Here is a 26,913-nt window from a genome sequence, read left to right as displayed (position 1 = left end):
AGACACAGCAGTGCTGCTGGAATTTTTAAATACCATGTCCACTCACTGTCCACTCTATTAGACACTCCTACCTAGTTGGTTCACCTTGTAGATGTGAAGTCAGAGATGATCGCTCATCTATTGCTGCTGTTTGAGTTGGTCATCTTCGAGACCTTCATTATTAGTCACAGGACGCTGCCCACAGGGCGCTGTTGGCTGGATATATTTTTGGTTGGTGAACTATTCTCAGTCCAGCAGTGACAGTGGGGTGTTTAAAAACTCCATCAGCGCTGCTGTGTCTTATCCACCCATACCAGCACAACACACACTAACACACCACCACCATGTCAGTGTCACTGCAGTGCTGAGAATGATCCACCACCCAAATAATACCTAATCTGTAGTATATAATGTATAATGTAACAGCAGCTCCAGTTCCTTCCTTCATTCGCCCAAGATGCGACAAAACGTGCGCCTCACGCATCGGCCTCTTCAGTCACCAGAGGGCTTGTAAAAGCTGAAATCATCATTCTTTCCATGATCCTCACATGCGAGGAACCAGCCATCATCATCACCATCATCATTATATAAGTAATATTTTTATAAGGTTATGTAAGGTTATTTTTATAAGGTTACTAATATTATATAAAATGTCACAAAGAATCAATAGTAAGCATAATTTAAAATAAATGTGCTATAAACATTTATTCATTCCATTTAACACAAGAAAATGTTATTTTCATACATGACTCCATGGCAGGTTTCCAAAACCCGCTAGATTAACAATGCTAAAGCAGCACAATTATCCTTATTTGCTTGTTGGGTATTTACACTGTATAAAATAACTGTAGCTGTAAAAATAGTCGCTGCATCATCTTCCTCTTAATTTGAAAACAGCTGCATCATTCTTCATCAACTCTTCAAGTGCAACATCTTTAGCTCCTCACTTATTCTTAAGTCTGAAGCTTTAGCAGCTCTTTCACCTATTCAGATCAAGACGCATTAGTCTTTCAATGTTTAATCTTCTACCAGGAAGTTGATGAGAGCAGTCCTAGGAGAGAGTATAGACTTCTTAATGACCCTGTCAGCAAGGAGTTTCATGCCCAAAGGGCTGCCTAGCACCAGTTCCCGCACCTTTTCAGCATCCTGAGCTACTTGTCGAGGTACAGTGACACTTCCACATGCCTTATTGTTAATCTGTCGAAGAGAGAGATTAAAACTTAAATTAAAATTTAATTATAATTAAAAACCATTTACAGAATACATATATGTTTGTAAGAAGTGTACAATAATGGTACATAGCATAAAAAAAACATGAAACATTTTAGATCAATTTAAAAATAAAGACATTTATTTATTTATTTAATTATTTTTCCATTTTTCTCCTGACTTAGCGTAGTCAATCTGTCTTCCACTGCCTCCCTCCCACCCGTGAGCAGTCCCTAGCGGACCCTTTCTTTTTCACCCATGCACTCTGCACATGCACCTCCATCTGCTAATCAGGGCCCTTGCACAGCGTTAGAAGATCCCACCCACATAGCCGGTCATCCTGCCTAGCTGAACGGTGGCAACGGCGAGTTTCGAAACAAGGAGTTCGGAATCTCGGCGCTGGTGTGCTAGCGGAATATCCCGCTGTGCCACCTGGACGCTACTACTCATTTTCTATCTAAACTGAGTTTCTGCATTAGGCTTTTCCCACCTTGACAATAATTGCTTGATAATGTAATACCAACATTCCAAAAAAAAAAACCCCAAAAAAACCAACCCAAAAACAGTTTTATTTCAGGAAGCTCAGGTGGTGCAGCCGTAAATCATGCTAGCCTATTACTGCTGAGATCCAGGGTTCAAATTTCAGCAGTGCTTTCGGACGGTCAAGCATATAAACAGAGAAAGGGAGGATAGGGAATGGTCAAAAAGCCTAGACATTGATAGGTGCACTTGTCAATCGCTCTCAGTGCTAGTCCCAAGCCCAGATAAAATAAGGAGGCTTGTGTCAGAAACGGCATCGATGTAATAACTGTGCCAAACAGGGTATATGAACGAGAATTATCCTCTGTGGTGACCTCTATACGAGAGCAATCGCAAAAAATAACCAAATAAATAAATATATATTACCAAATTAAAATGTTCTATAAGAACCACAGCAAATAAAATATGAAGCTGTCCCTTGACTGTACATAATGATTAAAATATAAGTCATTGTGATTTGAAAATAATAACTGTAGAACCTGACTGTTTATTTCTTTTTACTGCTTACTGTGATTAGGTAATTATTACTATTATTATTATGTTATAACTAATGGCCACAGTTATGAGCAACGCAAACTGTAATTATAGTTATATGCAAACAATTGTGCTAAACTACAGTGTTAAAATATATTGGCACACGGCTCATTCCTGTCATTATAGGTTATAAACTTCCTGCAGACACACAGGGGATTCCCAAAATACCACAGTAATCACACCCAAATGCCAACAGTGCCAGCTCACCTCATTCAGCAGGTTCAAACAGGGCAGAGCTGAAGGGTGGAGGGTATCTCAGCATGCACAAGACAGAGTGTTTAAAATTATGGCGGTAAAAACTACAAAATGCAAAATAAGCTGTCCTTCATATATATGTAAAGTCATTATGACTTTCAGGCTCTGATTTAATACATTTCCTAACAAACACTACAAATAAATGCAGTCTAATATAAATGAATCTGTAGAAAACATAGCCTAAATTAGGTTTGGTTTCTTCTAAACAATCATGGCAGATTTGGACATGGCAAAAAGACAGCAACCTGTTACAGCAAGTGCAAGTGGGGCAAAAAAAGCCATGATGCAAAATGTGCAGCAGTTTAGTGTCTGCCCTTAAGATGAATTTATTTCATGCCCTTGTGACTTTCAGGCTCAGTAAACTATGAATGCAGCAGCTTTGTGAGTGATATCAAATTTGCCAATATCTTTTTAGTCCAATAAGGCCTATGTGGTGTTTGATATAAAAATGTGAAAAAGAAGGAACTGATCTACATAATAGAAAAGAGAAATGAAAAGCAGCTGCTGTCTCAATATTTGCTCTGCTTATTCACCCATGGGTGCCAAGAAAACATTTTACATTTCAAGTTCAGGTTTGGCTTTTGGATTTTGACCAGTTATAAATCAATTCATATCAAAATCCATGTGTCTGTAATGCAGCGGTTTAAAGGGATAAATAAGAGACAATACAAATGACAAACATAAATGAAAATATTCTTTTTTTCTGATACTGTGTGAAAAATGTAGAAAGGCATTTCTCCTCTTAGTGTCGGATTTAAATCAGTGAAATATAAACATTGTGGTTTCTGTGGCACCCTTGTACAGATGTTGCAACATACAGATTCCCTCCCTGAAGCAAACACCTGAGCTAAATGACATGCAAAGAAGCCTCTATTATTTAAATAACCTAAATTGTGTGATTATTCACATCTGTTATTGATTGTTTTCATAGAGATAGATAGATAGATAGATAGATAGATAGATAGTTAGATAGATAGACAGATAGACAGATAGATAGAGTTAGATAGTTAGATAGATAGTTAGTTAGTTAGTTAGATAGATAGATAGATAGATAGATAGATAGATAGATAGATAGATAGATAGATAGATAGACAGATAGATAGTTAGATAGATAGATAGATAGATAGATAGATAGATAGATAGACAGACAGACAGACAGACAGACAGATAGTTAGATAGATAGACAGACAGATAGACAGACAGATAGATAGATAGATAGATAGATAGATAGTTAGATAGACAGACAGATAGATAGATAGATAGATAGTTAGTTAGATAGATAGATAGATAGATAGACAGACAGATAGACAGATAGATAGATAGATAGTTAGATAGATAGTTAGATAGATAGATAGACAGATAGATAGATAGACAGATAGACAGATAGATAGATAGACAGATAGATAGATAGATAGACAGATAGACAGATAGATAGATAGATAGATAGATAGATAGACAGATAGATAGATAGATAGATAGATAGATAGATAGATAGATAGATAGATAGATAGATTTTATTGTCATTGTAGTTATACAACAAAACTTTGTTTGGTAGCTCTCAGTGAGACCAGCAGCAATAATAAAATAAAAATAAGATATTAAAATACATAAGAAACAACAAATATGAGCTAAAACATCAGGCAGATTTCTTATGCAAGTGCTTCATATATAAATACTAAGCTAGTAATCCACCTCCTGCCGAGAGTAACTGTAGAAAGCTTGACAATGTAACCTATCGATCCATATACATCCTATTTTTCACCTTTGGAAAAGGATAGCCCATTCTGAAGCCAGGCTGTAGAGATAACTTTCATGTATTTACACACACTTGTAAGCCTTTTTGGTTTGAACTGGATCATGGGCAGATGAATTCCCCCATCTGTCTAATGAAGAATTCAAAAAAGTCTGTAACTACTGTTGATTCATCAAAGTGAATGAAAGGCAGGGCCCTTCACCCACCCAGATAAATTACAGACATGTTATAAGAAGACATAGAGTCTCGTTAGGAGGAGACAGATTCGCTTCCTGCATTCCAACAGTCTCTAGAGGATCACACACTCTTGTGTTACTGAGTTTATGTAGAGATATTTAGTGGCTCAGCGGTGATGAAGTAGAACTTTGAAAACACAAGATTATATCGAGCTGGCTGGAGATCTCACCTCTTAGTCATCCTCAACATTTTTTATCCAATCTTTTTAATCTAACCTTTATATCTAGCATCTGCGGCATGTGGAATGTTAGTAGCAACAATAATTGTAACTTTTTTTTTGTACTTTAAAATAATGAAAACAGTACTTCACTACACAACATAGGGTCTTAGTTACAAATCTTGCACACTTTTTTAAGCTGACTTCCCCTTATTTGTGTGACCCTTACTTAGTTCCATATGCAGGGGGTAGAGAAGTACAATCTGCATCCTGCAGCATACGTTACATAAACTACCCCCATCAGGCCCGTGTAGTAGTTTCATACATTTCACTAAAAGCTACAGTTGCAGAATGAGGCCTGACTGCATCAGCTTAATGTCGTGTAACATAACACATTTAGAGTCTCTTACCCGTACTACCACCTCGAGTGTGTCTGGAGTCTGCAGGTACTCAGGATCCACAGTAGGCCAACGCTGCTGCAGCACGTCTCCATTACCAAACTGTGCAGAGTTGAGAGGGTTTTGAATCTGAGACAGTCCTGAGAGAAAGTGGGAGAAAGAATAAAAAAATCAAACAAAGGTAAAAAAAGAACAAGATATAGAGAACTTTGAGAGTATTGTCAGCAACAGATAATCTGTTATCACTGACTAGTGTCCGGATTTAGTTCTTAGACTAGTTATTAGTTGTACTGCAAAAGAGTAAGTCCTCGTTTGGCAAAAACTGGTTCCATTTAGCACCAAAATACAACTGGTTTAAAAACGTAAGCCAATTCATTGATTTAAACACCATGGAAAATTATTTAGCATCTCAAGCTGTTTGATTGAGCCCACTCTGCAAGGTAATTGTTTGGGCGTCCAAATGCATTTGGCCCTCAAATAAAGAGCGATGTTTTGAACCCTGTCTATGCCATAGCCAGCTGTGTCTAGGATGTCTAGGAGTTTCTAGATTAAAACGATTAAATTTATCAATGGTAGTTAATGATCTTTCCAGTAGCATTTATCTAGCTTTAAAATGGTTAAAATTGCTTTAAAATTCATCGTCCAAGATTGGAATTTGTCAAGCAATTCGTCAAACAATTTGGGAAACGTACTTGGTCGCTGATATGTATTTACTAACAAAAATGCAAAGAAACCTTAAAAATGAGTTTTTCTGTAAATATACTAAATCTAAATCTAAATGTAATGCCTGCCACATGTTCCAAATAAATTGGGACAAATGCACGTTAGCAACTGTGTTACATCACATTTTAGCACCTTCTTGGTGGCCTTAAAGATGTGCAAGCTACCCTTGCTATGGACAATACTCTACCACCCCATACTCTGTCTTTTAAACTTCACGCTGGTATCAATTCAGATCGTCTTTTTCTTTGCAAGTCAAGTAAGAGGAGAGATAAGTCAGCTGTGTTTCTGAATATTGTTAAACAGCTGTGCTAAGTACAACTCATAGGGAAGTTCCAAAACCTAACGTAGTGTTTGATCCTTCAACAAACTTCCCAGTCATACACTGCCTCTATCCTATCCTCTGTGGACTACTGCAACTCCCACCTGGCAGGTGCTCCTATGTCCTATTACTATTAAACGCTTGCAACTCATTCAAAATGCAGCTGCTCGCCTGTTTTTTAACCAACCTAAACACTGCCATATCACCCCACTGCTGTGTTCGCTTCACTGGCTTCCTGTAGCTGCATGCATTCAGTTTAAAACACTGATGCTCGCCTACAGAGCCAAAAATGAACCAGCCCCAAGCTACCTTCGAGGTCTAATAAAACCCTGATCTGTACCACGCAACCTCCGAGCCACTAGTCTCGCTCGACTTGATCCTCCACCCAGAACTCGAGGAAGACAAGCATCAAGGCTATTCTCTGTACTTGCATTCCAAGTGGTGGAATGAACTTCCCTTGTCTGTCCGAACATCTGAGTCTCTCGCTGTCTTCAAAAGACGACTAAAACCCACCTCTTTACTAAGCACTTAAGCTGACATGTACTTATTAATGCTCTTATTTATTTCTTGCATTAAGAAAAAAAATCCTTTGGTTCTAACAGGGTTTTAGCAGATTTGTATTCTTGGAATGTTGTCTACTTAAACTAGAGTAAGGTAATGTTCACTATGGTAGCACCTCTGTACGTTGCTCTGGATAAGAGCGTCTGCTAAATGCTGAAAATGTAAATGTAAACGCAACCATCAAATTAGTGTTAGCATAGAATTCTAAAAATCAATAAGGTTGATCAGTTAAAATTTTTCTGTTTTTATTGATTTATTTATTTTTTCATACTGTCCTTAATTGTGAACCTGATTATATACAATGTGTTAGAAAATATGAAAAAAACTAAAACAAAAAAGGTAGTAGGTGAACAAACAAATAAAATAATAGACTGCAACCATAAAACAACTAAAGAGTAAGTAGTTTTACTGACAGCTACAACACACTAAATAGAAATTACACCGTAATCCTGAAGTTTAATCTTAAAAAAGCTTTCTCGTTCAGAATAAGCGATTACTTACAGTAAAATGTGTAGGTCTTGTATTGGGCAGAGCAAATGTGTTAAGCAGATTTCTTCTTTTAACTAGAATGGTCTATAACAACAGTACATTTTGATTCAATTGTAATTGTGCGCTCAGGTAGGGCAGTGCTAAATCATTCTAGCCTGCTACAGTTCTGATCAGGGTTTGAATCTCAGCAGTGCTATTAGACATGATTGGCTATATCTGAGAGGTGGTTGAATGGCCTAGGCATTGAATGGTGCACTTGTCAGTGTGCTCTCAGTACCAGTCCCAAGCCCGGACAAAAATAAGGATAGATGCATCCAGCGTAAAAACTGTGGCCAATCAGGTATGCGGATCAGAATGATCAGCTATGGCAACACCTAAATATGAATAGAACGCCTTTGTTTGTCATATATACATATACAGATGTACAGTACAACAAAATTCTTTCTTTGCATATCCCAGTTTGTTTGGAAACTGGGGTCAGAGCGCAGGGTCAGCCATTGTACGGTGCCCCTGGAGCAGAGAGGGTTAAGGGCGTTGCTCAAGGGCCTAACAGTGGCTGCATGGCAGAGCTGGTATTCGAACTCTCAACCTTTCAGTTGATAGCCCAAAGCTCTACCCACTAGGCTACTACTGACTCAAAGCATGGAAGCAGCCGAAAGAAAAAAAGGCCTTATTTAGTAAATTAAGCTGCCATCCATGACAAATGTTAATTATAATATATTTTTGTTGGAAAAAGTTTACTGCAAAATCATACTTGTGATTATGTAATGATTTGCAATAAGCTGGGAAAACACACACAAAAAAGAATCACTGTTCCATGAAAGAAAGCTGGCAGCAGCACAGGATCAGAAGTGAAAAATAGGGGAATGTGTGGCATGTGATTAGATTCACATTAAGAAACACAGTGCTTTGGCTGGGCCCTCCCCCTCTCCTGGGATGTGATAAAATCAGCTGTCTCTTTCTGACCCACAGCATAACTGCAGGAAGGATATGTGTTTCCTCTCAACCTTTGTCTTACAGGGTTTGTGTGGGACATGTTTAAAACAACTGGACCTTAAGCGTCAGACATGTTGCTCAGGCTGGACGACTTGTTTTGTACTGAGTACCAATAACAATGATAAAAACACAGGTGTACATGCTCATCTCGCACACACTCACACACACACACACTTCCCGTCTCTTCCTTCCAATCCGTCACCATGCTTATCAGTGTGATAGTGGGGATGTATTCATGCTGAGAGTAATACAGTAATCTTCTGTTCACACTACAGTGTACATGTTTGACAATAGCTGGATGTGCTGGACAATTGCTTCCTGTGATTCTTTCTGTGTTTTCCACAGCTCTTACCTCTTCACCTACAATTATTCTCATTACAAAACAGAGTAACGTGGCTATTTTGCACATACTCATTTTTATGGCATTGTTGAATTGTGCTGGAACCACAAATGTTGTTTATCGAGCCTCATGATCGACTAAATTTAATATAAGACAAAGATAACCAATGCTAACACAAGGATTTATTAAAGGAATAAAGTTTGTCATCAACAGCCCTGTGTGAAATAAATTACCTCCCTTTTCCCATTAGACTAAACACGACCAGGTTGAATTACTGCCAGCCTTACTGAATCTAAACATTACTTAAACCGAACCTTTCCAGCAATGCCAAGCAGCTAAATGCTCCCAAGATGCAGCACACTGTGCTGCAAAAGGGTTGTAAAGCAATTTGTCTGGAACTCCAGCAAATCACAGTAGGAGCCATATGGGATAAACGGTGAGAAATCTTCCCAAATGTTGTCAGGTCTTCCAAATATTCTTTAAACCCACTTAGACTACAACTTCAGGAAGTCATAACAAACCCAGATAAACATCTAAGTACTGCCGGTCTCTGACACCTCCGAAAATTTATGATTCCATTATAGAAGAGAGACCGAGCAAAAATGTTACTCATGGAAGTTCCAAGGCAGAAAAACACTGCTAAATAAGATAAACATAAAAGTTTAATTACATTTGCTAAAAACCATATTGATGAACCCAGAGCCAACTGATGTGTAAATCTGGCACAACATTACATAGTAAAACACAGTGCGTTCTTGTGGGGATTCTTGTCAGTCTATAAAGTGAAGCTCCAGCACAAGGGTAAGTCCACATTTAAACAGCTTAAAGGAAACAAAATTAAGGTTTTCAAGTGACCATGTCAAAGGCATAATTTATTTATTTATTTATTAGGATTTTAAAGTCATGTTTTACACACTTTGGTTACATTGATGAAACCAGAAACGGTAGTTACTCATTACACAAGATTCATTAGTTCAAGTTTAATATCAAACACAGTTATGGACAATATAGTGTCTCCAGTTCAACTCACTTGCATGTCTTTGGACTGTGGAAGGAAACCGGAGCTCTGAGAGGAAACCCACACAGACACAGGGAGAACATGAAGACTTCACACAGAAAGGACCCGGACTGCCCCACCTCAAAATTGAATAGCATCTATCAGAATAGCATGAATGCTCAAATAAGGCCACATCTGATGATTGGGGCCCATTACAAAATGAACAAATTGTGGCCATAAAAAGATGCACACAGTCAGCAGCAATACTCACAGCAGCAGGCTGTGGCATTCAAATAATGTTCAACTGGTGCCAATAAAACATTTCCCACACATTACACCACCAATATCATCAGCCTGTAGTGTTGACGAAAGATGTTGGGTCCATTGATTTATTTGTGGAACTGCAGCTTACTGGATGCTTTTTGTCTTTCCAGCCATCCTGTGTAAACTTTTATGTGTTAAAATAGCATGAAATCAGCAATTAAACCAACCTGACCCTAGCAACAATGCCACCAACCAAAGTCAACCAAGTCTGACATTTAGTCCCTTGCATTCCGATGATTAATGTGAACATTAACAAAAGCTCCTGATACAAGTCTATGATTTTATTCTGCTGCTACAACCCCAAATCAGAAAAAAGTTGGGACAGTATGGAAAATGCAAATAAAATAAAAGTGCAGTGTTCCTTACATTTTCTTTGACTTTTATTTGATTGCAGACAGTTTGAACCTGAGATGTTTTGTTTGCTAAAACTTCATTTCATTTGTTAATATACCTCCATTCCTGCATTTCAGGACTGCAACACATTCCAAAAAAATTTGGGACAGGGGCAATTTAGGACTAGTAATAAGGTGAAAAAACTAAATAATGATGTGATTCCAAACAGGTGATGTCAACAGGTGATTGTAATCATGGTTTGGTATAAAAGCAGCATCCAGGAAAGTCTGAGTTGTTGATGAGCTAAGATGATCAGAGGATCTCCAGTTTGTCAACAAATGTGTGCGAAAATGATTGAAATGTTTAAAAACAATGTACCTCAAAGAAAGATTGGAAGGGATTTGCATATTTCTCCCTCTACAGTGCATAATATCATATCAAAACATAAAATATCTCAGGTTCATACTGTCTGCAATGAAATAAAAGTCAAAGTAAATGTAAGAAACAATAAATGTTTTTTATTATTTGCATTTTCCATGCTGTCCCAACTTTTTCTGATTTGGGGTTGAACATGACAAATTTATATATTATGTGTAGAGATGCCTGAACCAGTAGATTGGGAAGCACAGACACATGGCAAAGTGTCCATGCTAACTTCTGTCCACCACTGATAACATCCACAGTGGGCACAGAGACATCAGAACTGCATATCAAAGCAATGGAAGAAGGTAAACTGGTCACACCAATCCTGTTTTCTCCAAGATCATGTGGATTGGGTACATTTACCCAGGAAGAAAATGGCACCATTATGCACTGTTGGACTATCCAACTGACAAAGTATGGTTACCTAGTTGTCATGTACAGTCCACGTCTCAGCAGGTCAGTGCTGTTTTGACAGCATATTATGTGTGTATATACACCGATCAGGCATATTGTGTTGGTCCCCCTTTTGCTGCCAAAACAGACCTGACCCGTCAAGGCATGGACTCCACTAGACCCCTGAAGGTGTGCTGTGGTATCTGACATCAAGATGTTAGAAGCAGATCCTTTAACTCCTGTGAGTTGTGAGGTTGGGCCTCCATGGATCAGACTTGTTTGTCCAGCACATCCCACAGATGCTCGATTGGATTGAGATCTGGGAAATTTCCTTGGACCACTTTTGACAGCTACTGGCCACTGCAGACTGGGAACACCCCACAAAAGCTGCAGTTTTGGAGATGCTCTGACCCAGTCTAGCCATCACAATTTGGACCTTGTCAAACTCGCTCAAATCCTTACGCTTGTCCATTTTTCCTGCTTCTAACACATCAACTTTGAGGATAAAATGTTCACTTGCTGCCTAATATATTCCACCCACTAACAGGTGCCGTGATGAAGAGATAATCAGTGTTATTCACTTCACCTGTCAGTGGTCATAATGGTATGCCTTGTCGGTGTATTTAAATAATGTTAAAACATGTTAAGCTTATTGATGTTAAGATTGAACTGGGTGATACATCACATTTACTGTTAAATGGGATTTTTATCAATATTTTATTGCTTAACAGCTTGCACATACCTGCCCAAAGCTCTGAGGCCAGGTGTGGGGCCATGGGTGCAGCCATCACACAGAGAGAAGCCAGCGCCTGCTCAAACTCCACGCTGTGCAGAACCACACGAGGAGAAGCTTGCTGTGGAACAGAACAAATACATCTATAAACATACTTACAGATGAAAGCAGAGTAAATAAAACATTGTTAAACTATATCTGGCAGGAGTGCTTGATGACCTGGTCCCTGCACACCCAGTGTCTGCATTTCCTATGACGGCTGAAAAGAGCACATCTGAATACATCAATCCTTAACATTTTTTATTGAGGTACCACAGAGAGTGTTTTGAGCAGCTACATTTCTCTGTAGTTTGAGGGATGTAATGCCTCAGACAGAAAAGCCTTGAGGTGAGTGGTAAGGACAGCGGAAGAAATGATTGGCACCATGCTCCTAACTAGGCCAGAAAATGCCACCTGCTAAGATCCACTAGCATCATGACAGGTTCCACCCACTTCTGTCACAGCCTGTTTTCCCTCCTACACTCGGGTAAGAGATACTGCAGCTTGCGATGCAGTACTGCCAAAGCTTTTACCCAACCACCATTAGATTCTTGGGGCCATGAGTTTGACTGGCTGCTTTTAACTTCCACTTGCTGTGTGTAAATGTGATAACCTGCAATTAATTACAGCCCTATACAAGGTGTATTCAATTGCCCCAAGCTTTTGAGTGAGTGGCATTGGACCTACTGCAACTCTGATCAGGTTTATACAGTGGGTAAGATGAAAGTAAAATTTTGAACGTTTATAACCTGAAAACATACAAAAACTAAACTGCGCTGCTCAAGTGGCACAGCGGTAAAAAACACACGCTGTTCACCAGAGCTGAGATCCCGAATACATCGTATCGAATCTGAGGCTGAGTGGCTACATGAAAAACGATTGGCCTGTTGTTAAGATAACCTCGTCCTCCCCAATCAGGAGCAGGGACCAGCATTAGTGAGAGGATGATTGACAGGTAGAAATTGGATGCGCTAAAGTGGGAGAAAAAGGGGTAAAAAAAAAAAAAAAAAAACTACACTGCAGGTGTGCAGAACCAACACTACCATGCTGTGCTGTCTAACGTCAGACTTCAGTTCTCTCATAGACTGATTATGTAAAAACGTGCCACGTCTCAAAACTCAAAATGCATTATTAACTAAAGACATAGACAAATTAGTGAATGTGTATGGGTGACTCACTGAGAGTGTGTTGGTCAGGCCCATTAACCTTGAGATCGCTGCATTCAGCAGGAAGTCTTCTGTCAAGTGAGTGGTTACCTAACAATCAAAAGATAGAGATACGCATTCAACACAATGTTCTGTAACAAAGTAATCACTTTTATTTATCTAAAGCGACAGTACTGTGACAGTATATTGTCTAAGCAATTGGGCCCAACAGTGGCAAACTGGCAGTGGTGGGGCTTGAACCAGCAACCTTTCGATTACTAGTCCAGTATCTTAACTACTAGGCTAGAAACTACTTCCACTTTCATAAAAGTCAATTTATTTATTTATTTATTTATTTATTTATTTATCTTTGTTTAACCAGGAAGATCTCATTGCGATTAAGAATCTCTTTTTCAAGAGTCCTGGCCAAGAATGGCAGCAGCACACAAAAGTTTCAAGACATAAAACATAAACAATTTTCTCAGCACAGATAATAGAAACCATGAATAAACGCCCCATAAATAACTGGTTGCACCGCCCTTAATACGATTACACATTTGCTGTAACTTAATAATAATGTTTTACATTGCTGTGAAAGACATTTAGCCAACTCTTCTTCATTGCATAAAATACCCTGCTAGATTTTTGGGCATGAACTGAATTGGGGCATGGAATTGATTCTGTATTTTGGCTCATTGTGTTGCTGTATAACATATTTATGCCCCAAAACACAAACTGATGACTCTACATTCCAGACCTTGATGCAGTAAAGCCATGATTGACTGCTATAATGTTCTTATTATAAAGAAGTGTATGTGCCTTTCACCAGAACAAATTACATATTTGTTGTACAAATAGTTAAAAATTTAATAGATCTGTCCCTAGACCATTATGCCAAGTTGTTTGGGGATCAACCAAGGGCAATTTTTCTACAAAGCGTCTGAGAAGAATAGACGCTTCTTTTGTTCTTTCAGTAATTCAACTGTGCATAGTTTTGTATTTAAGCACCCAAACTGAATCTAAATTCTTTAGATGTTTTATTGGATTTTTTGTGACTATCAAACCTTTGGAAAATATTAAGCAGCCACTCCTGGGTAGATTTTCATAATTTACAGACAATCTAGCAGGTGCCTTTATCCAAAGTGACTTACAATTGTTAATAAATAAAATCCAAGCTACTGATTAAAGGTTAAGGGTCCAACAACAGCAACCTGGCTGTAGTGGGGCTTGAATCAGCAACCTTCTGATTATTAGTCCAGTACCCTAACCACTAAGCTTCCACGGTCCTGATTTAACTGTGGTTCGGTGGACTTTTAGTCTAAGAATGGCTGTGTAACCCTTTTTAGACCTACAGATTTGAACTAACTTTCTCAGCATCTCTGAAATAGATAGTAGCATAATGCTAGTAGGCACTTTGTTTAAGTAAACAATAAAGAAGCTTAAACTACAAACATTGTACATTCTGAAATAAAAGTATAAAGTAAATAAAAATAAATCCTATTTAATTACCACATCTCATTCGCCATTGAAGTTCTTTTGAACATTTTTCTTCTATCACAATTGTTCAGGCGTAAACCAATGAACATACAAAGTAAGAAATCCAAATGCTGGGTCAAAGGCTGTGGCACAGAACATATAAATCCCATGTCACACTGATGTTCCCCTGCACATATTTCTGCTAATGAAAGAGGACAAACAATGTGAACATTATTCCCTTTAATCCAACTGGAAAGAATGGGGCCCAGAGGGTGAGGGCGAGGGATTGTACCCAGATCTTAAAGTAGCACAGTGTCTGGTTGGGTTACTGGGCTAACAACAGCTTTTGCAAACTGTAGGTGTCCACATACATTTTTACACTGTCAAGGATATGATTAACGACCAAGGTTTTTTGAAGGATGAGGATCAAAGGGACAGTGTGGCTTAATGGCTAAAAGGGTTGGATTTAACACAGGCCGGGCCACATAACCGGTCCAAGCCTCTTGAGAAATCAATCTCAGCCAGACGCTATTTATAATGCACTAAAGCATCAGCCGCTCAATTTAACATCACTTCTCCACACCCTTGCTGTTCCCCTTCAGGCATTAGGATCAGGTTACTGTTCCCAGACCAAAAACAAAAAAAAAGTCTATCAGGACAGTCTCGCTCTGGACATTATTGATGTTTTTTTTTGCGTATAATTACAATGCTTTTCAGAGGTTCGATTGGAGCACCTAGTAATTTTGTCAAAAAAATGCAAGTTGGCGGCTGAGATCACTGGCACGTATCGAGTTGCCTGTTTATTTTGGTTATTCCAACCTCTGGCTAATATGCACCTTTTTACCACTGCAGTGTGTTATTAGGAAAACTAGGTGTTAAACTGGCACAACTTGAAAGCGTCCATCATATTATCAGGAGATTGAGAGTTTTAGCCACATAGTCCATAGTCATAACTCTGTAGTCACCTGTCTCTGGGAGACAGTCTTAAAGAGTGTACAATATCTAAAAATCATGCCTGCTGTTAATGCAGCAAGCAAAGAAGAAAAACTAGACCACTAAGAAGTGAAAAAAGCAGTTATTTGACACTACAGGGAAAATATTTTTAAGCAGCTTTCTTTGGCTAGTTGATGCTGTTGATCTACAGCCGTCTGAATCACTTGTCTGCTGGTCCAGACAGGAAAAAAACCTCTGCAATAGCTTTCCCTTTTTAAAAATTTATTCAAGCATTTTAAAGACACACTTTCATTGCTTTACATATTTATTAGTTAGCTACTCAAATTCCCAAGCAGTTGGTAATGTCGTTATCATTGTTTTAACAGCTCTAATACTTTCCACACTAAAATGATGTCACCAAAGTGAGCACTTGAGAGAAGAAGCACTGGGCTTTCAGAATTGTTTGATTTCTTCACAGGCTTTGAAATACTGGGACTGAGCAAGCATATTAGAGATCCAAATAGTTGGTGGTGTAGCTACTGATTTTTCAGCTAAAGCCAATATTACTTGATAGAGTTCAGCTCTAACAACATGAGTCAATGAAGCAATGTATTATAGTTTGGTATGAACACTGCAGGTTGATTGTAGCAGTGTGACAGTGTGAGGAATTTTCTCTTGGCACACACTGGAGCCTCTAATACCAAATGGAAAATATTGGAACAGATCACGACCCTAAGGATTATCTTTGGGATGAGGTGAAAAGGGCTGTTCAAAACTGTGTAACCATGTAATCTGCAGCTATTGTGCAACAACCATTTCCTCATGGTACATAATTGACTGTACAACCAGCATGATGCTGTCCTGTGTGTATGTACATACACTGATCTGCCATAACATTAAAACCACTTCCTTGTTTCTACACTCACTGTCCATGTTATCAGCTCCACTTACCATATAGAAGCACTTTGTAGTTCTACAATTACTGACTGTAGTCCATCAGTTTCTCTGCATGCTTTGTTAGCCCCCTTTCATGCTGTTCTTCAATGATCAGGACTCTCCCAGGACCACTACAGTGAGTGGACATGGTATTTAAAAACTACAGCAGCGCTGCTGTGTCTGATCCACTCATACCAGTACAACACACACTAACACACCACCACCATGACAGTGACACTGCAGTGCTGAGAATGATTCACCACACAAATAATACCTACTCTGTAGTGGTCTTGGGAGAGTTCTCACCATTGAAGAACAGCATGAAAGAGGACTAACAAAGCATGCAGAGAAACAGATGGACTACAGTCAGTAATTGTAGAACTACAAAGTGCTTCTATATGGTAAGTGGAGCTGATAAAATGGACAGTGAGTGTGGAAACAAGGAGGTGGTTTTAATGTTATGGCTGATCAGTGTATATATATGGCATGGTGGCTCAGTGGGCCTTTATATATAAATTCAAGTTGGGTGTACCTAATAAACTGGCACTGGTATCTTCTATCTGGAGTTGTTTTTTGTTTAGATTTTTTTTCCAGTGTTACACGTTGTGCCCCTTGTGGGATGCAGTGTATCCACTACCAAGAAGAGTATTAACAGTATACAGTTTTTTAAAATTGTTTTCTAAATAAGACAGATTGTCTCTTAGCGGATTGATAGTTCTGTAAATGTTTAACAATGCTTTAGATTTTTCTAGATTTACGTCTCTCTACAATTGTCCCTCTAAAATTTGGTTTGATCAGGATGTGCTTAATATAAACTGGAGCAGATTTAGACATGTGGGTAACTTTTTTTAATAGAATAGGGAACCTCTACAAACTGTGAGTGTGTTATTAGTTTAGGCAAAATGTGTTTGTCCATTATAATAATACAGATCACAGCACATTCTTTTTACCAAGTCTATATTTTATAATATTTACATTCAAATTGTTTGGAATTGGAATAACATTAAATGGACATTAAATGGAATAACATTAAATGGACATTAAATGGAATAACATTAAATGGTATTGGAATAACATTAAGTAATAAAGGACAGTGGTAGATCACTGGTTAAGGTAATGGACTGTTGTGAGTCGCTTTGGACAAGAGCATCTGCTAAATGCTGCAAATGTAATTGTAAAAATGCAAAGGTAATAATTAGGGCTGTCGAAGTTAACGCGATAATAACGCATTAACGCAATCTCAATTTAACGCGATTATAAAAATTAGTGCCGTTAACGCAAATTCTAGTTCATGTTGAGACTTGACTGGTAGAACAAACGTTTTAATTTCGGACTTGCCACCGTTTTTTATTTGCGGTTTGTTAACATAATGTTACCGAGCGTGGTAGTGTCGTAGTAATGCACTTGCATAATAAAGAAGCTGCCAGTCCTCCATTCACGTAACGCTAGGATGGACACTTCAAAATCCTCCTTTTGGAGTGAACTGGTTTCATTTTTGATCAATATTATTTACCATTGGCTCAGGTACATGTCGAAACAAATGCTTTGTATTTCATTGGTTTAACAGCCTCATTTGACTCCTTATAGAGCTACCACTGGCCAATCGGAGAAGGTCCGCCCTCTAAATGCTAGTCTGTGATTGGGTGGTTGAATTTCGCCCGCCCTCTCTGTTTTGTAAACACCGCGCTACCTGAGTCAATCACTCAGCTCTCATGATCAGGAACGCGGTGAAAATGCCAAAAAGTAAACTTTTGAGGCAGCGATGAACGGACCTAAATATGAAAAGACACAACATTTAGTGAGTAAAACAGTCATTTGTTATATAATTCTTGCTTAAATTGGTCAAAAACTCTGTTATATGGGTTCTGGATTCATTCTGTGTGTTGCAGTAGCATGTCCCCCTGTTCCTAATAAGATGTCCGGCTTTTTGGGGTGTAATGAATTTTTTTTGTTACTATGAATCTGGCCACCCTAGTCTAAACACACTCAGTTCGTGTAGAAACGTCCATTAAACCACTGGATAGTATTACTGCCTAGTATGTGAGTGAATAAAACTCCCTTACAGTTTTCTCTTGTCCCAGCAGTTTTTAACATTAGTACATATAGCATAAAATGTGTTCACCATTGTAATTGTAACATTTCACTTAAAAATCCTTGTTTTCTATAACATTTACACAGATTTTTTTAAATGCGATTAATCGCGATTAACTATATGAAATTCTGAGATTAATCGCGATTAAAAATTTTAATCGTTTGACAGCCCTAGTAATAATATAAATAATAACCTGTATGCACAGGTTTGCTTGCTGTATGGCTATGATGACAATTTTTGGACCGAAAAAGCACAAACAAATACTGAAATACTGATGTTTTCTATTCTAAAATATTAAGTATATCTGGTGATAAAAAGTACTCCTATCCATTTAAAACTATTTTACAGTTTAAAAAAAACATTTACAATGTAAAAAAGTAATAAATGACAACACTAGATAGATCTAGGTTTTAGTTATAAATAGGTGAGTGGATGTGTCCTGTTGCTTTTTGCATTAGAAACTTATTTTTAACCTGCAGAATTACAAATTTACCAGGTCGATTTCACATATTTTCCCTGCTCCCAAAACTTGTTACTGCAAATTTTTCTGTAATAACCTTTGGACACAAAAACTTTAGACACAACTAATTATTAATATTAAATAGAAAAAAATAGTTAAACAGTTAGGGTATATTTATAATGATTAAAACCCTGATAATCAGTTGTCTTGTTTTCTATAAATGTCATGTTTACATTCATTAAAATCTGAATTAATGAAAATGTTTTTTTGGTAAGAAATTAGTGGCCCTTATTAGTGGCGACACCAAGTGGTCAGGGAGAGCAAATTATGACTCAATAGCATCAGAATGCATGATAACTGTGGTTATAGTGAATTTACAGTCTCTGACCTGTGCAATGGCATGATTCTTGTTCTCCCAGATCTTTCGGGCCTCTGCACGCTCTTTTTTGTTTAGGATGGATGGGGTGGGGGTTTCACCGGCCTCACGCGCCTCCCTCAGCTTAGTGACGAGTCCCCAGAGTCGAGACTGCCAACGCAGCACGCCCGGGAGAGCATCCGCTACACACACACACACACACACACACACACACACACACACACACACTTAATGAAACATTCATCTTAGACGTACATTTACTATATTTACCTATAAAAATCTTTATGCTTTAATGCCATATTCATACTGTCACATATGTAATCTGGATTATTAGTTATTTTCTAGAGACAACTAAATCAAATACAACTATACTAACTAGTATCATTAAATTAGTTCAATAAAAATGAAAAACATGAAAAAAAAAACACAACTGGGGTCTCCAAACCTTTGTCAATGATGCCTGGGATGTAATATTAAAATAAAGGGCTGGCTGCTCTGAACAATATTAAGCCACTATCAACAAAATATATTAAGTTTATATTTTAATGTAATAGTTTTTCCACACTTAATATCAGCGCAAAATTAGCAGAATAAACAACTAGCATGAGTAAAATGTTGCATATTAAAATAGTTTCACAATAAACATTATTTATTTAAGATCAACACTAAAATTTGTCATGCATGACAAGGATGCAAAAGATACACCGGTGCACAAAATCTACTGGCAGAATAAATCCTGAAGTCTTGAATTCTGAAGCCCTGTTCATGCCGTTCATTCGCTTTTTTTTTATTTATGTAAATTTTGCATTGACGCAGACCTTCTGGCGCAGCGGGATATTCCGCTGCCACACCAGCGCTGAGATTCTGAACTCCTCTGTACGAAACTTGGCGTTGCCACCGGTCGGCTGGGTGCCATCTAGGGCATAATTGGCAGTGCCCGCAGCAGACACGTCTCTGTTAGGGCGGGGTGACCGGACTATGTGGGTGGGGTCTTCAAAGGCTGTGTAAGGATCCTGATTAGCAGATAGAGAGGCGCCTGTGCAGAGTGCATAGGTGAAAAAGGGTTCCACTAAGAGCTGCGTGTGGGTTGGAGGAGGCGTGAGCAGCAATATACCCACCTCAACTGCAATCAGGGATCCCCAGCAGCGGAAGACAAATTGACTACACTAAATTGGGAGAAAATGTCCATCTGCTAATATTCGAAAACAGTTTATCAACGAATAATGAAATGAGCTAAAATAATCAGGGAGTCGTGACTGTCGCGACAGCCTTTACTTGTCTTTGCAGTGAGGAAATGAGAAAATGCAGGGGTCTTACTCTTCACATCCCACAGGATGTCCTGCTCTGGTGGAGCGGCGTACAGGATATACAGGCGCACCGTGTCAATGCCATACTGCTGCACCACCTCCTCAGGGTCCACGCCATTGTGCTTGGACTTGCTCATCTTCTCCCAGCTCACCTGCAGCTTCTTTTCACTTTCACGCAGCACCGGCTCAGGACCTGCAGGGATAACTGGATGATTACACATAAAAAGCTCGGCTAGACATTAGACTAAATAGCTGAGACAAACCGAATGGAAAAAATGTTAATAAGTGAAGGAAAAGTTCAATTTGAGGGGAAGTTCTAATTCTGTTTTGAAAAGATAGTGTGCAAGAAGTGCAAGTGTAAATGATTTCCTCTACCACACATACAGCATTCATGGTAGTTTACAAATAGTCCTCACTAACACTGGAAGTTATCAGAAATCCTTCGATAGAAATATTACAAGAAGTCCAGGCTGAAATTTCTTGTTTACCTAGTTGCCTGGCAACACTTCAGTCATATAACCTTAATATTCAATAAATAGAGAGATCAGGAGAGAAGGACCCGAGGAAAAATGAACATTTGTACAGCGTTTGTCTCAGTGGCTTTTACGACTAAGCAGCTGTTGGGCTGCAATATGAGGCTTAATCTATTTTAAACCACAGCAACAGGCAAAATATAACCAGTTTAGCTAAGAGAAGTGAAATAAGACCTCTAAGCACTATGGCTGGATAATATGAGAGTAAAATATCAGTAATGTCAGCTGAGATCATTTTAGTGTTTAGAATAAAACACCTAGATTTAGTAGAACAGTAGAAGTCATTTTAGAACAATATAAATATTAGATATGCATATAAATGTACATTTGCATTTACGGCATTAAGCAGACACTTTTATCTAAAGCGATTTACAATTGTGATTGGTTAAGGTCCTGGTGGTAGAGCTAGAACCAGCAACCTTGTAAATACTAGTCCAGTACATTAAACCACTTAGCCACTACTGCTTTTGAATTTAATATACAGTATGTAGATTTTTTTTTCCCTTTTCATCAACCATTTTTCCTGTCAAGGGTCGTGGTGGGCCAAGTTCCACTGGGTGCAAAGCAGGAAAACCCTGGACAGGGTACCAATCCATCACACGGCCCAAACTCACATCAACGTTATAAAGTCATTTTAGAGCAATATAAATATTAGATATGTGTACAACTTCACATTTTACAGTGACCTCGAATTGTGACCGGTTAATAGCCTCACTCAGAGGCCCAACGATGACAACTTGGCAACCGTTTTTCTGGTAAGGTTCGCGGTTGGCCCGGTTCCACTGATGCAAGGCAGAAATACCCTGGACAGAGTGCCAAACAATCGCAGGGCCCAAAGTCAGATAAATGAAGTCAGTTTCAAACAATATAAAATATGTATTTAAATTTACATTTACAGCATTAAACAGACACTTTTATCAAAATTGTGATTGGTTAAAGACTTGCTCAGGGGCCCAACAGTGGCAACTTGGAGGTGGTGGGGCTTAAACATGCAACCTTCTGATTACTAGTCCAGTACCTTAACTGCTGAGAAACCACTGCTTAGGAATTATATATACACAATACGTAGGTTTTAATTATTTCCCTTTTTATCAACCGCCTTGTCTGGTTAGGGTCGTGTTAAGCCTGGTACCACTGGGTGCAAGACAAAAATACCCTGGACAGGGCACAAATCATTGTAGAACAATACAAAAATAAATAAAATAAGTATCTAAATTTTCATTTATGGCACTAAGCAGACACTTTTATCTAAGCAGATCACTTTTAATCTTGCTCAGGGGCCCAACAGTGGCAACTTGGCGGTGTTGGGGATTAAACGGGCAACCTTCTGATTACTAGTCTAGTACCTTAACTGCTGAGCTACTACAGCTTATAAATTATATACACAGTATGTAGGTTTTAATTTGTTCCCTTTTCCTGGAGGGCCCGGTTCCACTAAGTGCAAGTCAGAAATACCCTGTACATGGTGCCAATCCATTGCTGGGTTTAATAACCCACAATAACAAGTCACCCAATAAATGACAGACATTTTTCCTTTTAATTTTATACACCAGAAATTACAGGCAAGGTAAGAAGAACCCAAGATGGCACACTAAGCCTCTATTAGTAAAAAACAATCTTTTAGTACTGTCATTTCTAAAATTAGACCCTAAAACACTTCAATTATTAAGGTGAGCTAGATCAGTTTCTGTTAAAGAACATCATGAAATACATGATGCTGCATGTACTAAAAGCTCATCTCTGCTAAAAGCTCAAATATTTACCTGTAAAATCAATATCTTCTTTCTTCAGATACTGCCCGCTGTCAGCTACTCGAAAGGTCTGGCCTTTTATGAGACCCTGCACCAGCAGCTTCTGAAACGGCTCCCTACAGAAGAAAAAAAAGGTTCAGTCAAAATATAACACAGCCTTCGTCAAACATCACAAAAGGTGCTTCAGGTTCTTAGGCACTAATTATATCAGCTTATCTAGAAATAATGTCATTTGCTGTGATGACCACTCAGTGTGTAAGATTTAACATTCAATTTACTGTCATTCTATGTATTAAAGTAAATACATGCATTAATGAGTTTTTGGACACAGTGACAAAACAACAGCTTCTATAGTTTCTTAATAAAAACGAGTGTTTACTTGCCATCTACTATTTAAAATTAGAATAACCAGTTGATCATTTTTACACTGCTGATATTTAAAGCAATCATTTGGCATAATAATTCCTACTAGATTCTGACTTTGCAGTGGACATTCTGGGTTAAAAACATCTTTTGGTTCCAAATATAAATCTACCTGCATGTAGGAAATATAATAAAATTGATTTATTAGATCATATTTTTTTTATTGCTGAAGGTTCTTGGTTTATTCAACTTTGCATATTTGCCTTTGATTAAAAAAATGAGACTGAATGGAAGATCTGCTCTGAATTCTAGGTACCATTTGACTACATTGGTACTGTGTTAGTTGCTTTAATATGCTGCTTTGACATCTCACATATTGTCAGAGGCCTTTTATAGCTAGTACTGTTAATGGAACTTGCCTGAGCATTCAGTCATTGTTTTACCACCGCTTTATCCTATTCAGGGTAACGGTGGGTCTGATTACTGGGCGAAAGGCAGAAAGCACACACGCACACACACACACACCTACCTAGGGGGACCTTTGTAGCTCCAGATAACCTGACTGCATGTTTTTGGACTGCGGGAGAAAACCGCAGCATCCGCAGGGAACCCACACAGACACGGGGAAAACACACAAACTCCACACAGAAAGCACCCGGACCACTCCATCTGGGAATCAAACCCAGGACCTTCTTGTGTAAGGCGGCAGTGCTACCCACCGAGCCGCCCTCGTACCTGAGCAACTGTTTTAAATAGTGACTTTTTACAACTGATGTACCTGTGTGAGATGAAGCCTTGGTCCTTGCAGAAGTGACTAAGAAAGCGTGCGTAGTACAGGTGCATAACCGCATGCTCTTTTCCTCCTATATAAACATCCACAGGCATCCAGTGGTCAGCCACAGATCGATCAAAAGGCCTGTAGTGAACATGACAGGACAAAATCTGTTCATCTGGTAATCAAATTGCCTGTATTGTTAATGATTAATGTTTAGGTATGCACTAAGGGGCAGTGGTAGCTCAAGGGTTAAGGTACTAGACTAGTGATTAGAAGGTTAGTGGCTCCAGCCCCAACATGACCAGATTGCCAGTGTTGGGCACCTAAGCAAGGCCCTTAACCCTCAATTGCTTGCTTCGTATACTGTCACAATTGTAAGTACCTTTGGATAAAAGCGTCCGCTAAATGTCTTAAATGTAAATGCAAACACATACAGCCATTTGTAAAAGAATACCCAGGTTCTGTTGATTTTCTAAACAATTTTATAATCATAGGAAATATAAAACAAAAGTAAACTTGGGATGTGCAAAAGTAAAGGCACATTTTAGATTTTTGTATTATGTTTTTAATGTTAAATTTAACAAACAAAGAGAAAACTAAAATTTCTAAGAAATTTCATCCTTTTTTTTCTTATAGAAGATGTGCTATGCCATTTTTTACATTTTGTACTTAGAAAATGAACAATCAGGGTGTTTTTAACGATAAACAAACTTTAGATAAAGACTATATACGTACCGCCACTAGAGGGCGACCGTGCACAGTCATTTTTACTTGAGAATTCTGCTACACTATAAGCTCAGAGCTATTTAGAATGGATAATAACAGCTGCACGGACACAGAAGTTCCATACTCATTTAAACCAATATTTAATGAATTCTAAGTATTTTTGCACTAAGTATGTGTAAGTTGTCACCGTCTTACACAATGGTACATTTTTTTTGGCACCATTTTTATCAAATGAATTCTTTATTCCTCTGCAGTACAAGAAATATCAAGGATTTGGTTTATGGCACTAAACGATGATTGGCGACCCTTTAAATAGTGAATTTTACAAATGCCTATACACTTCCCCTGTAACTGAAGTTTGAGTCAACTGGTTCTGTGATTACTTGAGTTCCCGAGAGTAAACTATATATTTAAAACGTTGTGGGAACTTTACTCTCACTGCACATGGGTCAAACAGATCAAGTGGAACTCGCTGCTGGAATATTAATTTAATGTCAAAAGAACTAAAGTGGCTAAAGTCTTATTTAACTGGTCTTTCTCTCTCACTTTCTATGTCCCATGATTTCCCTTATGTGAAAAGCTCAAACAGCATCATAGATTTGAGAAATAAAAGCCCCTTTAGGTCTCCCAATATGTGAAATAACTGGGATATTGTGCAAAATCCAGTAAAAACTAGAATCTGATGTGGTAATTCTCTTACATTTTTATTTAACTGATAAAATTAGAAAAGTTTTTCAATGGTTTCACTGCTAAGCTTCATTGTATTTTGTAAATAGAAACATTTATAATTTGATGCCTGCAACACACTGCAAAAAGTTAAAACAGAGATGTGTTTGGCACTGTGTTCCATCCCCTTTCCTATAAATGTGACTTCAAGTGGAATTTTTGTCCATTCCTGCTATGAGACTGCGAGTCTGTAAAGGTTAATAAATATTCAACAGAATAAACAAACACAGAACATTATGTAGTACTGTGTTTTCACAATGTCCCAACTTTTCTGGAAATAGGGTTGTACAGCCCACATTATGTAGTATTACAACCTGAAACTAAAACATAATTAATTTGAACTGTCATGAACCTACACAAAAATCATCTGTTAAAGTGGGAAATGTTTTATTTAGTTTGCAAAATCAGTAACAAATAAGAAACAAAAAAAGTTGTAATAGAATTAATATTCATCCCTGTTGCTATGAAACACCTAAATTAATTCAGGTGCAAATAGTTGATATCAGATGTCACATAATTATTAAAATAGGGTCCACATGTGGTTTCAAAACAAATGCCTGAACAAATTACCCAAAAACACCAAGACGCTGTCAAAACATGTTCAGAAAAAATTTCTACAGTATTCATTAGGGTTTAACTTTAAACATCTTACAATGCACCCTTAAATCCATTATTTAAAAGGTAAAAACTGTAGGGCACAAACTGAACAGTGCCTAGTGAAAGCTGTTTATAAAAACTTAGTGATGGTAGAGGGGAATGAAAGAATCAGTGTGTACATCAGATAGCATTATTCCCAATTAAGTCATGAATGTGTGGAATTCCAATAGACACTGGTCTTTTCAGATTGTGGTACTGCTTTTGAGTCTCAGTTTTAAGCCGTCTGACACTCTTCTAACCTTGATAAGGCTCTACCTCTACTAGATAGTTTACTGGGTTAGTGAGAGACTTTATTCAGACTTTGCTGCATGTACTCATTTCATAGTAAAGCACTTATTAGTAAGTATAATCACTAAATTTAATCAGTTTGATTCATTTTCAATTCATTTAATTTTCATGTTTCACTGCCGCTTTATCCTGGTTAGGGTGGGGTTGGGTCTGGCTTTCCCAGGATCACAGGGCACCAATCCAATCTGCCAGTAGTACCACCTTGGCCATCCATCCAGGACGCCACTTGTGGGGCCTCGGCTATCCATCAAAATCCCCTCCGAGACATAGCCAATTGTGTGCAGTTTAGAATGATTAGAATTTCTGTATCTGTTCTTTAGCCAAGCTGTTCCCGAATGATAGAAAACACTCACAAATCTGGACTGTTTCAGCTCTCTGTAAGCTCCTGTTTCATAACAGCTCACAAATTACAAACACAACATTTTAAACCAAGTATGACTTTGGGATGATGGACTTACCTCACTGAATTATGTGGGTCTGTGTACCTGAAATAGTACCAGGCAGAATCCACAAATGTGTCCATGGTATCGGTCTCTCTCTGAGCAGGGCCTTTACACCTGACCAACAAAACTGAGTGTTAAAACCAAGCTTACAGTAGAGGCACATGACATAAAGGCAACATGACTTTACTACATAT

The 26,913-nt window shown here is 38.2% G+C and overlaps 1 protein-coding gene across 1 annotated transcript in view; it reads right to left on the bottom strand.

Annotated features, from left to right (window-relative positions):
* Positions 1–679: 679 nt before the first annotated feature.
* Positions 680–26,913, bottom strand: part of lars2 (leucyl-tRNA synthetase 2, mitochondrial) — a 76,875-nt gene continuing 50,641 nt past the window's right edge. The window contains exons 13-21 of the mRNA XM_062992108.1: positions 26,735–26,833; positions 23,883–24,020; positions 22,754–22,857; positions 20,468–20,650; positions 19,163–19,332; positions 12,911–12,988; positions 11,703–11,814; positions 5,075–5,202; positions 680–1,176 (exon numbers count right to left, since the gene is read on the bottom strand). Of these exons, the coding sequence (XP_062848178.1) occupies positions 997–1,176; positions 5,075–5,202; positions 11,703–11,814; positions 12,911–12,988; positions 19,163–19,332; positions 20,468–20,650; positions 22,754–22,857; positions 23,883–24,020; positions 26,735–26,833 (1,192 nt within the window). The 3' untranslated portion in view covers positions 680–996. The remainder of the gene's footprint in view (positions 1,177–5,074; positions 5,203–11,702; positions 11,815–12,910; positions 12,989–19,162; positions 19,333–20,467; positions 20,651–22,753; positions 22,858–23,882; positions 24,021–26,734; positions 26,834–26,913) is intronic.

The sequence above is a fragment of the Trichomycterus rosablanca genome, chromosome 3 (assembly GCF_030014385.1).
Source record: "Trichomycterus rosablanca isolate fTriRos1 chromosome 3, fTriRos1.hap1, whole genome shotgun sequence".
In the NCBI taxonomy this organism is placed as follows: domain Eukaryota; kingdom Metazoa; phylum Chordata; class Actinopteri; order Siluriformes; family Trichomycteridae; genus Trichomycterus; species Trichomycterus rosablanca.
The sequence above is the reverse complement of the archived record's forward strand: the minus strand, read 5'-3'. Positions and strand labels throughout refer to the sequence as shown.